This window comes from Gobio gobio (assembly GCF_949357685.1).
Source record: "Gobio gobio genome assembly, chromosome: 16".
In the NCBI taxonomy this organism is placed as follows: Eukaryota; Metazoa; Chordata; class Actinopteri; order Cypriniformes; family Gobionidae; genus Gobio; species Gobio gobio.
In genome coordinates, this window is record NC_137109.1 from 12,439,069 (window position 1) to 12,452,575 (window position 13,507).

At 41.5% G+C, this 13,507-nt stretch overlaps 1 protein-coding gene across 1 annotated transcript in view; it reads right to left on the minus strand.

The window, feature by feature from the left end:
• Positions 1-13,507, minus strand: part of slc16a2 (solute carrier family 16 member 2) — a 64,222-nt gene that overhangs the window by 25,921 nt on the left and 24,794 nt on the right. The window contains exon 2 of the mRNA XM_079838729.1: positions 4,077-4,221. Within this exon, the coding sequence (XP_079694855.1) occupies positions 4,077-4,221 (145 nt within the window). The remainder of the gene's footprint in view (positions 1-4,076; positions 4,222-13,507) is intronic.

Genomic DNA, 13,507 nt, shown 5'->3' on the forward strand with positions numbered 1-13,507 from the left:
GCTCAGAGCTTAACACCACCCACTGGCAATTTTTTGAAAAATGCTGGAAAAGTGGGCAGAGCCCAGCGGACACAGAGGGGACGAACCGAGGGCGGAGCTGAGCGGAGGGCGTGAGTGCCTGAGACCCGCAGTGACGGATTGATTGACAGCTGTCTGACTCGCGAGTCGCAAAGATGGAGAATGACTGGAATGACGCCAGTAGCTTTGCACCAGAGCGGTCATTCTCCTACCTTCACCTGAAGTTGAGGAGGGTGAATTGTCTGTAGACACAGACCCAGAGCTTTATCAATGCGAGCCGCCGGCTCAAACTGCGTTAACTCCCGATGCCGACGATGCTATTGAAGCAGCAGCGCAAGAGAACTGACCTAATCTATGAACAGTCAAATCCTTACACTGAATGTCACTAAAAATAGATCAGATATCTGATATGTATTTTCATTCAAATGAACTGAATCAATAAGCAGCGCAGGACCAATAAGTTCAGACCTAATAGCCTATTATAAACCGATTTCCTCAAATAAAAGACTATATATGCCAGCCCGTACGGTATTGTTGTTCGTTACCGTGGCAACCACTTGCGTGTCAGGGTTTGAAAGCGTGTCTCATGTAACTTATGAAACTTATCTGTACACATGACGGGCGGCAATACTATCGCAAGAAAATCCTGACGTGTACTGACAACTGCATTATTTAACCGCATTTTCTTCATTACAATGTTAAAGCAAGTGTCAAGTAAGTTTCATTCATAATGATTCTACTTCATGTCACATGAGAGTTCATATTGGAGTGAAGCAGTTCTCATCATGTGATTGGGGGAAACATTTCTGAGGGCGTGGGGAGCTCGTGCCAGGGCCTTGGGTAGTGAGCCGTTGGAAGTACCATCCTACGTCACGATGTACCACAACGTCCAATAGGAAAATTCAGCTGCAGTAGCCACCGTTCAACCTTCAGAGGGCAGCACTTTGGGAGTTTTACACCATATTTTATAGAATTAAAACATTTTATACCCAAATGTCAAAACATTTGCTCGAATCAATGAACAGCATTAATAAAGCCCCAGTTTTACAGATCATTAATTAAAAAAAGTTGGTTTAGGGTTTATTTAGCCTTTAATGACCAAACAGGCATTTGCGTAAATGATGGATTACGGGCCTTGAGAGATGGAATAGAGATCTCTACCCTGCAGGAGACACTTGTGTTCAAAGCCTGAGGAAGGAGTTTGTGTGTGAGTGTGTGTCGGTGTGTGTACCCATGCACTAGTTATTAGCATTTGTGTTTGTTGAGTGTTTCAAGCTCTGAAAGCAGCAGGACCGTTTTGTTTTTTTTTCTGACCGTTTCTAACAACAGCAAGAGCTTTCAGCTTGGAATAAAACCAGCTCTCTGTCCGACTGCACAAGGATCTCAGAAAAAGAGCACTGTGAGAAAACAATGAGAAGGAAAAGAATGAAGGAAAGAAGGGAAGAGAAAGAAAGCAGCGATTACATAAACATTCTTCCGTTCATGTCCTGCTGTCCAACTTGTGTATGCATTCTTCTTCTTGTTTCAATTGCCTTTATATAAGCACTTAAGGAGGCTGCAAGTGATTTGTCTCCTGATAGACTACCTCCCTCCACAGAGTTCTCATTAAAGTACAAAATGGATAATCTGATCATCAAATATTTATTATTATAAGACTATGTTTATAGGAAAATTTTGTTTTTGGATGAATGCGCAATAAAAAAAACTAATGTAATAAATATTTAACTGAACAATATTGGGTTTTTGTCCAATAAACACACAAGAAAAAAATCCTATAATAATAAATATTTTACCGAAAATTATTGTTTTTGGTTAAATTAACAACAAAAATATGATACTAAATATTTCACAGAAAAAAATAATTAAAGGGAAAAATCATATCATAAATAATTGGACAAAAAGAATCATATAGTAATAAATATTTTACAGGAAAAAAATATATAGTTTTTTTTTTTTTCAAAAGGAAAAAACATATAATAAAAAATACTTTACAGACCAATTTTGTTTTTGTAAAAATGCACAAGAAATAATATAATAATAAATATTTTACTGAACAATATTGTTCTTGTTCTTACATAAGAAAAAAATCCTAGAATAATACAAATATTCAGAAAAATATAATACAAATATTCAGAAAAATATTGTTTTTGTAAAAATGTCATATAATATTAAATATTTTTGGGGAAAAGTATTGATTTCATTTTGTTATGGCATGTTTGTCCGTACAGTTCCACATTTATGAAAATAAATCAATCAATCAAAAATTCATAATAAACAAAGTTTCTTCTTTTTTGAGCATTAGAAAAAAATTGTTTTTGAATGAATTCACAGGGGAAACAATCATATACTAATAAATAATTCACAGAAAAAAAAATATTCAAAAGGAAAAAATCTATATAATAAATTATATAATACATACTTTACAGACGAATATTGTTTTTGTAAAAATGCACAGTAAAAACTAATATAATAAATATTTTACTGAACAATATTGGGGTTTTGTCCAATAAATACAACAACAACAAAAAACAATGATAAATATTTTATGGGAAAAAATATATATTTTTTTTTTATTAAAACAATATACTTTACAGACAAATATTGTTTTTGTAAAAATGCACAAGAAATAATATAATAATAAATATTTTACTGAACAATATATTATTTTTTTTTCAATAAATACACAAGATCCTATGATATAAATCCTATGACAATAAAACATTGACAGAAAAATATTGTTTTTGGAAAAATGTCATTTTTCAACAAAAAAAATATTTCATTTTGTTATGGCTTGGTTAGTCAGTTCAATTCAAAAGTTATGAAAATTATTACATGAAAAAAAAAAAAGCATAATGACCATCTTAAATAAAACCTGTTTCAGCGCACTGTGACCAGTGAAGCACATACTCTATATCAGTGCGGAGCGGCTGCTTACACATCTCCAACATGGCTTTATGCATAGCTGCAGTTCACAGTTCACAGTTCACACACAAATATATAGACTACAAAGACTGCATTGAGTGTGATGAAGCTGTGTACGTCATGTACAACTTAATACAACTTAAATTAAGTTTACATACATCTGCATTATTGAGAAATTCAAGGACAGATGCTGTGAAGAACATATTCTTTGTCTAGCCAAACACAGCGCTAGCTGAGCATTCTGGGTAAAGTACACGTGCTTTGGTAAGGCTGAAAGAATTCATGTGAACATAAAATGCGTGGGTCATTCTCAGGAAATGTGTGTCATTATTTGATTTATTTCATTTTGTTCTGTGTATATAGTTACGGTATATTTGTCATTTCAGTTCTACAGTTAATGGGTGGGGGGGGTCATAAGTATTCTTTGGGGAAATGCACAAGGAAAGAATCATTTAATGATAGATGTTTTATAGAAAAAAGTAGTTTAGGAAAAAGGTTGTTCTATGTATGCTATATCGAACATCAGTTCAGTTCACAGTTCAACAGTTATAGCAAAAAATCAAATATAAAAATAAATATTTTACAGAATATTGTTTTTGTTTTTAAATGCACAAAAAAATAAATCATAATAAAAACAATTTGCAATATTTTACTGAACATATTGTTTTTAGAAAAATATACAAGGAAAGAATCGTTTATTAATTTCATACAAAAAATTATTTGGATTCAATTTTGTTCTGTGTAAATAGTTATATATTCATCAGTTCAGCACAACAGTTATAGAATACACAATAATATTGACCATAAATAGTGTGGTATGATGCAACGATATATATTTGCTAGCAAAAGCCATTATTAGACATTTTTGCATGTCAATCCCAAATCTCTGTGAATATGATAGGGCTTTCCTGTAGCTCAAACAGTAGAGCATGGCGCTAGCAACGCCAAGATCATGGGTTCGATTCCCAGGGAAAGCAAGAACTGACAAAATGTAAAATGTGTACCTTGAATGCAATGTAAGTCGCTTTGGATAAAAGCGTCTGCCAAATGCATAAATGTAAATGTAAATGTAAATGATGGTGTATGGTGCTTTAAAAGGCTAAAAGGAAAACTTAGAAAAGGAAGAAGGCATTTACGTTGCGAAGGAGCTGGTGAGAAGACCGAGGAAGGCCACAAACGCTCCGCAGACGGCCGTCTTCCGACAGCCGAAGTGATCGGTGAACATACTGACCACCGGAGAGCAGAAGAAGATCATCCCCATGGCCAGGGCTCCAACCCATGCTGAGGAACCAAAGAGAAAAACATTGCATCAGTACATCATTAACACTTTACAATAAGGTTCATTAGTTAACATGAATTAATAATGAACTGCACTTATAAAGCATTTATTAATCTTTGTTCATGTTAATTTCAACATTTACTAATGCATTATTACAATCTTGTTAACATTTAGTTAATGCCCTGTGAACTAACATGAACAAACCATGAACAGCTGGATTTTTATTAACTAACGTTAACAAAGATTATCTAATGCTTAAACATGCTAATGTTGTTCATGGTTAGTTCATGTTAACTATTGCATTAACTAATGCTAACTGATACAACCTTATTGTAAAGTGTTCACACAACTTTAGTGTTCAGTTGCTAGGGCGTTGCTAGGTAATTCAAGTCACTATGGCTCAATGTAAGTCTGTGTGATGTTTTTGCCTGTTTGCAGTTTTTTTTACTCGCTTTGGTACTATTTTTGCAAGCAAGGTGTGCTTTTTCAAAACTCAGTACTAAAATCACAACAGATCATCAAAAGTGCACTTTTTTTCAAACATTTCAATATATTCTCAATTATGTTATGTTATAGTACAATACACAAAACCACAAAGTATCCTTTTCACTACACAAAATACGTTTTTTTATTTTGTAAATGTTTCATTCACAGAAACCGCCTTTCATAAAGCTACTATCAAACTTTTGATTTTCATCTCTTCTCGTTCAGTTTAATACATTTGTCTATTATTTAATCCAACTGATCTTAATGGTTATTCAATGTGTGTGTGTGTGTGTGTGTGTGTGTGTGTGTGTGTGTGTGTGTGTGTGTGTGTGTGTGTGTGTGTGTGTGTGTGTGTGTGTGTGTGTGTGTGTGTGTGTGTGTGTGTGTGTGTGTGTGTGTGTGTGCGTGTGCATGCGAACATAGAGCAGAATAGAGTATAAGGGAAAGGAAATAGTCAATGACGTTGTAACATCAGACTGATCAGAAATACATCCGAAGAAGGGAGAGAGATAGCATCAAATACAGCATTTTACATTAGAGTATATGCCACGTGATGCTGTAAACAGATTACCATAGTAGACACTGTCACATTACTGTAACTCACCCTTATAAAGGTCAACTACAGTATAGATCCAGTCATATGGTACAGTGATAACATTTCCTGAATTGGCAGCAAACTCTGTTCTATAGCCCAGAACCTCATGGCTGTGTCGTAACTTCATCACACCTTTTGATAACACACTGAATAGTAATACTATTACAAACATTATAGATTCAATAAATTAAGTTAGGTAATGTAAGCGTATTTTCTTATGTGGCATCTGTAGCCTGTGTTACTATAGATAATTCAGCAACGAGGGTGATTTGAAACCTGTATTAAAAGTAAAAGTACTAAATTGAAAGAAGATCATACGGTTATGTTTCGTTGATTAAACCAAATGTTCTCATTACATATTACAACAATCTTGTGTTTGAAACAATGATTATGTGGACTGAAAATATGTGCAACTGAATGAAAGCATTCCATCAGTTTTTGAATGACTAGCTGTGTGATCAGTTTGGATTTTTGTACATGGCAAAGAGTTTTGAAAAGGTACACCTTACTTGTGAAAATAGTACCAAAGTGAATAAAAAAACTGTAATCTCTTAGAAAAGCAACAACGCTCCTCTTTTCAACAAGTCGCACACACTGTGCAAATCCCAAACCCTAATGAAGATCGTTGACCAAATATTCAGCTTTGAGATTAATTTGTGTGCATGAACTTTAGTCATGCGATGAACATTTGCAGGGTTGTATTTTACACATGCATTCACCCAAACTTGCGTTCTTTGTTCACCCAGACGACTCTGCAAAGAGACACACAGATGAAAGTCCATCATCATGTATTTAGAGCACAGGCCGCTCTCAATCGATGTCAAGCTCAGACAAACACACGTGTTTTCATGGTTCAAAGGTAGTTTAATGTCTGCACAGTGTGTCTGAGTCTAAAGCCACTGGTTCAATATTTGACGCTGATCAGTGTGTGTGTGTGTGTGTGTGTGTGTGTGTGTGTGTGTGTGTGTGTGTGTGTGTGTGTGTGTGTGTGTGTGTGTGTGTGTGTGTGTGTGTGCATGTGCGTTTGTGTGTGAGTGTGTGTATGTGTGCATGTGTGTGAGTGCGTGTGTGTGCGTGTGTGTGTGTGTGTGTGTGTGTGTGTGTGTGTGTGTTTGAGCCCTCCTCAGCAAGTCATTCTTGGCTGAGGTTCAGTGGAAATGTGGCCCCATGATTCCAGAGAGGAAGCGGTACGTTAACAAACCAAGCAAATGAGTGTTTACCCGTATTTCGTGGAAGAACACCAGGTCAGGGTTCACATAAAGCCCCTGCAGCTCCCGCTGGCTTATGGAGTCGTACGAGACGTATGTTTTCCACAGGTTTCACAGTCAGGCTTTTGTTTGTTGTTCTGTTAGCTCTGCAAATGAGCGATCTTTCTGTGATGTTCCGTTGGAAGTATGAGTTCGGAACTTTAGAACAATGCAAAGAGTCTCTGTTTAGGAACAGAATGTTCTGGAAGCGGCAGATTCTAAAGGTCCGGATAAAAGATCATGCAGAAAACATGAGGTGGATAAGTCCATGTGTGTGTGTGGGGGTCTGAGGATTAAACATTCCAGTGACTATTAGGAATGGATTACTTCTCCAAGAAAACACACACACACACGCACGCACACACATACACACACAGAGAGAGCAGAAAATATCAGATTGAATTGAACTCATCATAAATAATGCACAGCCAACAACAAAACCAAGCAGAAAAGCAGTCAGGACAAACATTGAAGAGATACATTGATGATGCAAATGTCTGGACAAAGTCCAAAGAGAGGCTGGTGGAATCGAACCTGTACAAAGTGTCTGGAGAGTCCTCGCTTCAACTGGTGTATGATACTCAGAAAGATATCACACTATTCGGATCTATAATCTTTCTGAAAGCGACCCCAGTGGATTCACTTCCCTTATGAGAAAATCTGAATAAAAAGAAACTTCCCTTATGAAAACGTCTCAGGTTATGACTATAACCATAGTTCCCTGAGAAGGGAACGAAACACTGCGTCCACTAGGGACAGCTTTGGGAACGCCCACAGCGTGATAGCGTCTGATGCACGTATGTCAACTCAGCCAATGGCGAGAGTGAGCGTCACGGGCGGGTGACGTCACGTCCAGGAAAGGATAAATATACATCCGGTCCGATCGCACTTCAGCTAAACTGCCGAAGCAAGGGATCACAGGGATGCAGGGAGTATGGCAAAGGGACGCAGTGTTTCGTTCCCTTCTCAGGGAACTATGGTTATAGTCATAACCTGAGACGTTCCCTTTCGAGGGAACTTCACACTGCGTCCACTAGGGACAGCTTTGGGAACGAAATACCAAAACGCCATAATACCAAATGCCTGTCGTGTGAAACTGTGGCACATTCAAGACAGGAGCACTGAAGAACCTGGAGCACATTCCAGGTCAAGATCATAGTATCTCACAAACGTAAGAGGCGAGGACCAACCGGCCGCATCGCAGACTTCTTTGAGGGAAACCCCCGATACTAAGGCCTTAGAGGCCGCCATACTCCTAGTAGAGTGGGCTTTGACAGCTAAGGGACACTGCTGATCAGAAGACCCATAAGACAGTGAGATAGCCTCGACTATCCACTTGCTCATTGTATGTTTGGACGCAGGGAGACCCCTGTTCTGAGGTCCAAAACAAACAAACAATTGATCCGCTTTCCTCCACAGGGCAGCTCTGTGGACATAAGCATCCAGTGCTCGCACTGGACATATAAGGTTCAATCTTTCCTGGTCTGGATTAACAAATGGAGGAGGACAGAGAGCCTGCAGCACTATAGGCCGTGGAACATTGGTTAACACCTTCGGAACATACCCTAATCTAGGGTAAAGGAAAGCTTTAACCATCCCTGGTGCAAACTCCAAGCACGAAGGGGATATTGATAAGGCCTGAAGGTCTCCTACTCTCTTAATAGAAGAGATGGCAAGAAGGAAGATGGTTTTCAGAGTCAGAAACTTTTCTGAGATGATGTTAAGTGGCTCGAACGGAGCCGCAGATAAACCTTCCAACACTATAGCCAAATCCCAAGTAGGAACTCTAGTGCGCACCGCAGGCCTCAGCCTCTTAGTGCCACGAAGGAAACGAGTTACCAACGGGTCTCTCCCCACAGTAATACCATCCACATGGGCATGGTAAGCAGAAATAGATGAAACATACACCTTTAGTGTAGCAGGGGTCAACCCAGAGGAGAATCGCTCTTGTAAAAAATCTAGCACTGAACCAACAGGGCAGTTGACTGGATCTAAACGTCGTTCTTGACACCAAGAAGTGAACAACCTCCACTTCAGGGCATATAGTCTCCTCGTGGATGGAGCTCTGGAGCTAAGAATGGTCTCCACTACCTCAGTAGAGAGACCAGACTCTATGAGCTCAGCCCCCTCAGCGGCCAAACCCATAGGTTCCACATTTCTGGGCGGGGGTGAAATATTGAGCCCTCCGCCTGAGATAGAAGATCCCTCCTTATCGGAATCTTCCAAGGTGAGCCATCGAGCAGTGTTACAAGGTTCGAGAACCAAATCCGGCTCGGCCAGTAAGGAGCTACTAGCAGTAGACTTATCCCCTCCCGGCGAACTTTCTCCAGAACTCCCTGGAGCAGAACAACTGGGGGAAATGCGTACAGACGCCGCCTCGGCCACGTCTGTACCATGGCATCCAGTCCCAGAGGAGCTGGATGTGTCAACGAGAACCAGAGTGGACAGTGCGTCGTATTCTGAGACGCAAACAGATCCACTTCCGCCTGGCCGTAAATCTCCCAAATGAGCTTCACCACCTCGGGGTGAAGTCTCCATTCCCCTGGCCTCAGCCCCTGTCTTGACAGGATGTCCGCTCCAATATTCTGGGCCCCCGGGATAAAGATTGCTCTCAAGGAGAGTAACTTCCCCAGAGACCACAGGAGGATCTGGTGCGCTAGTTTGCATAGTGGGCGCGAACGCAGACCCCCCCTGACGATTTACATAGGAAACCACCGATGTGTTGTCCGTACGGACCAACACATGATGGCCCCTCAGGTCCGGGAGGAAGAACTTCAAAGCATTGAAGACTGCCATCATCTCCAGGCAGTTGATGTGCCACGAAAGATGATGGTCCCCCCACAGACCCTGAGCTGAGCGGCCTTCCATTACCGCTCCCCAGCCCGTGAGAGAGGCATCTGTCGTCAGGGTGACTCGACGACATAGTGCCCCCAACACCGGACCCTGGGACAGGAACCAGGCTTTCTTCCATATGACCAAGGCGCGGAGACACCGCCGCGTGATCTTGATCATACGAAAAGGGTTCCCCCTCGGGGAAAACCCTCTGGTCCTGAGCCACCACTGTAAGGGCCTCATGTACAGCAGGCCAAAAGGAATCACGTTGGACGCCGCTGCCAATAACCCCAGCAACTTTTGAAACTGCTTGACAGTGAATGACTGGCCTAGTTTGACTCTCTTTATAGCTGACAGAATCGCAGCAATGCGCGTGGGTGAAAGCACTGCCCGCATTGCTACAGAATCCCAAACCACGCCTAGAAAAGTGGTCCTCTGTACTGGAGGAAGCACACTCTTCTTCGCGTTCAGTCTCAACCCCAACTTTTGAATATGCGCGAGGACGACATCTCGATGCCGAACCGCCATCTCCTGCGACTGTGCCAGAATCAGCCAGTCGTCTATATAGTTCAGAATGCGTATGCCCTGCAGCCTGAGCGGGGCCAGAGCTGCATCTACGCATTTCGTGAACGTGCGGGGTGAGAGAGCTAGACCAAATGGAAGAACCCGATACTGGTACGCTTTGCCCCCGAAAGCGAACCTCAGGAACTTCCTGTGTTGTGGAAGGATGGAGACATGGAAGTATGCGTCCTTCAGATCTATTGTGACAAACCAATCCTCGGATCTGATTTGGGTCACAATCTGACTTAGCGTCAGCATCTTGAATTTTAGTTTCCTGACCGTACAATTCAGACGACGAAGATCTAATATGGGGCGCAACCCTCCATCCTTTTTTGGAACTAAGAAGTACCGGCTGTAAAAACCCGACTCTCTGTTCTGTACAGGGACCTGTTCTATAGCCTCCTTTTTTAACAAGGTTTCTACTTCCTGTTCCATTATCAGAGCCTGCTCGGGACGTACTGATGTTACCAGCACTCCGTTGAAACGAGGTGGGTGGAACCCAAACTGAATTCTGTACCCCTTTTCTACCGTCTGCAGGACCCATAGCGATATATTTGGTAGACGTTTCCATTCTGCCAGAAAATCTACTAAGGGAACCAGCCTCTCGAGGCTGGTCTCTGATATTTCCACTGCAACCATCTCGGCGGCCTGAAGCGTACTGGCAGCACCTAACCGATCTGGCTGTGTTTCTAACCTCCTTGGAGGCTGCGAGTGTGACACCTTGTCCTGTGGACGCCGAGTCACGAGCTCGCTGGAAACCGCTGCGCCCCGAAGCACCAAGGGTGGCGGGGTTGGCAGAACGGTCCCCTGAGGGCAACGAAGTGGAGTGGGCACCGTATACTGAGGTGAACACCAATCCACCCCGCGGGGGGGCGCCCTCGGAGACCTGACGCTGCTGGCGTCAGGACCTCTTTTGGCCTGAAGCCTTCTTCGCCTGAAGCACGACCCTCAGGTCGGTCTTCGGCTTAGAAGGCTTCGGCTGAGAGTGCCGACCTGGCCCACCGTATCTCTGAGGTGGAGCACGAGATGCGACACTCTCTTTTTGCTGCTGCCTGTACGAAGAGCTAGACGGCTGGGGCTGCTCACGCCCAGCAGCCCCAGAGGGTTGGTGGCGGCGCGGGAGATATTTTTTAAAAGCCTCCGCTTGCTTTTTATTCTCCTGAAATCTGTCGACGACTTCATTTACAGCGTCGCCGAACAGACCAGCGGGTTCAACTGGCGCATCAAGGAGAAAAGCCCTGTCTTTATCCTTAATATCAGATAAATTGAGCCACAGATGTCTCTCTGTCGCCACCAAGGCTGCCATAGACCGCCCAATAGCTCTAGCGGTCTCCTTGGTGGCTCTCAGAGATAAATCTGTGGCCCGACGCAGTTCGCGCACTGCCTCAGGGCTCACTGTTTCGCCGCCATCCAAATCCCCCAGCAGTTCAGCCTGGTACGCTTGCAAAATGCTCATTGTATGCAAACATGCACCAGCCTGCCCTGCTGCCGTGTACGCTTTCCCCACTAGCCCTGATGTTGTTTTTAATGGTTTAGTGGGGAGCGTGGGGGCCTTCAGGGACGATGCTGACGCAGGGGACAGATAACTAGCAAGCGTCTGATCCACTTTAGGCATCGCCCCATAACCATATTCTTTCAGCCCCCTTATATCACTGTATGTTTTTACTTGAGGGCTGAAAAGACGTGATGAATATGGTTTCTTCCATGATCTACACAGCTCACTGTGTAAATCAGGAAAGAAAGGAAGACCCCGTGGTGAAGGTGACACATTTGACGTCAAAAAGCGCTCGTCTAATTTGCTTTTCGGACGAGCGCCTTGTTTCTCGGCTGGCCAATCAATATTTAACTTCGCCACAGCGCGAGTAATCACCTCCACCAGCTCTTCGTGTGCGGGGGAAAGAGATGGCGAATCATCTTCCCCCAATCCGACGCTCAACACATCCACCTCCTCAGAGCTGGAGTGTTGAAGCGACGGGCTCTCACTCTGGGCGGAAGAAGCCGCAGCGCGGGCTTCCGACACCAGAGATTGAGCGACAGATCTCCCGGGTGAAGGCAGAGAAAGAGCGCTCGCGCTCGTCTCAAACCCCGCCGAGAGATCCATCTGCGAACCCCATGATGTCCTTCTCCGCTGTGCCTCAGCAGCAGCGGGTCCAGAACCAGAGGGAACGCGATCCTGATCACCCTTCTCAAAGAGTGACAGGCGGGAGCGGAGCATGCGAAGCGGCAGCTTCTCACAATGCTCACAGTCAGCCCCCTCGAAGGCTGACAGAGCATGCTCCACTCCCAAACACATCACACACAAATCATGTGTATCTCCACCCGTAAGGAAACGGGGACACGGAGGAGTACACTGTTTGAATACTGATGCATTCGCCATTTTTAAACTGAGACTTATTGTGCTTTTGACGGACAACAATAGGTAGACAGAGACAGTTTTTCACACAGATCGCTTAGCTGAGGCAGAAAAGCTGAAGTGCGATCGGACCGGATGTATATTTATCCTTTCCTGGACGTGACGTCACCCGCCCGTGACGCTCACTCTCGCCATTGGCTGAGTTGACATACGTGCATCAGACGCTATCACGCTGTGGGCGTTCCCAAAGCTGTCCCTAGTGGACGCAGTGTGAAGTTCCCTCGAAAGGGAACAAAGTGCACTTGCAAACATTTAAATACCATACTTGTTACAGAAATAATGTTGCAATGAATGTCATGTTTTCAGAAACCTAATCACATGTTAAGTGCTATTAGATGAAAATGTATTATAGTTTAAGTTTATATTAATTTCAAGAGTGCTTTTTTGGCCCACTTAAGTATAGGATTTTTTCATCTTCATACATAATTTTGATTGTGGTGTATATAGTTATGCTATATTCGTCAATTCACAGTTCAACAGTTATAGCAAAAAAACCTAATATAAATACAAGTATTTTACAGACAGAAAAACAAATCTGGAAAAATGTACAAGAAAAAAAATTGTTTTTGGAAAATGCACAAAAAAGAAATCATATAAAAAATATTTTACTGAAAATATTATTTTTGAAAAATGCACAAGGTAAGAATCATTTAATAAATATTTCATAGAAATATTATTTTGATTAAATTTTGTTCTGTGTATATAGTTATTCATCAGAACAGTTATAGAAAAGGAAAACAAATCTAAAAATATTTTTCTTCTGAAAAAATGCACAAGAAAAATAATGTAACAATAAATATTTGACATAAAAATATTGTTTTTGGATAAATGCACGAGAAAATAATAATTTAATAGATATATTATAGAAATTTATAGTTTGATTTAATTTTGTTCTATGTACTATAGTTATGGTATATTTGTCAGTTCAGTTCAACGGTTATAGAAAAAAATATATATATATTAAATATATTTTACATAAAAATATAGTTTTTTTAAAAAAAATGCACAAGAAATAAATAACATAATAAATATTTTACATAAAAATATTGGTTTTAGAAAAATGCATGAGAAAATAATAATTTAATGATAAATATATTATACAAAAATATTGTTTGATTTAATTTTGTTCTATGTATATAGTTATGGTATATTTG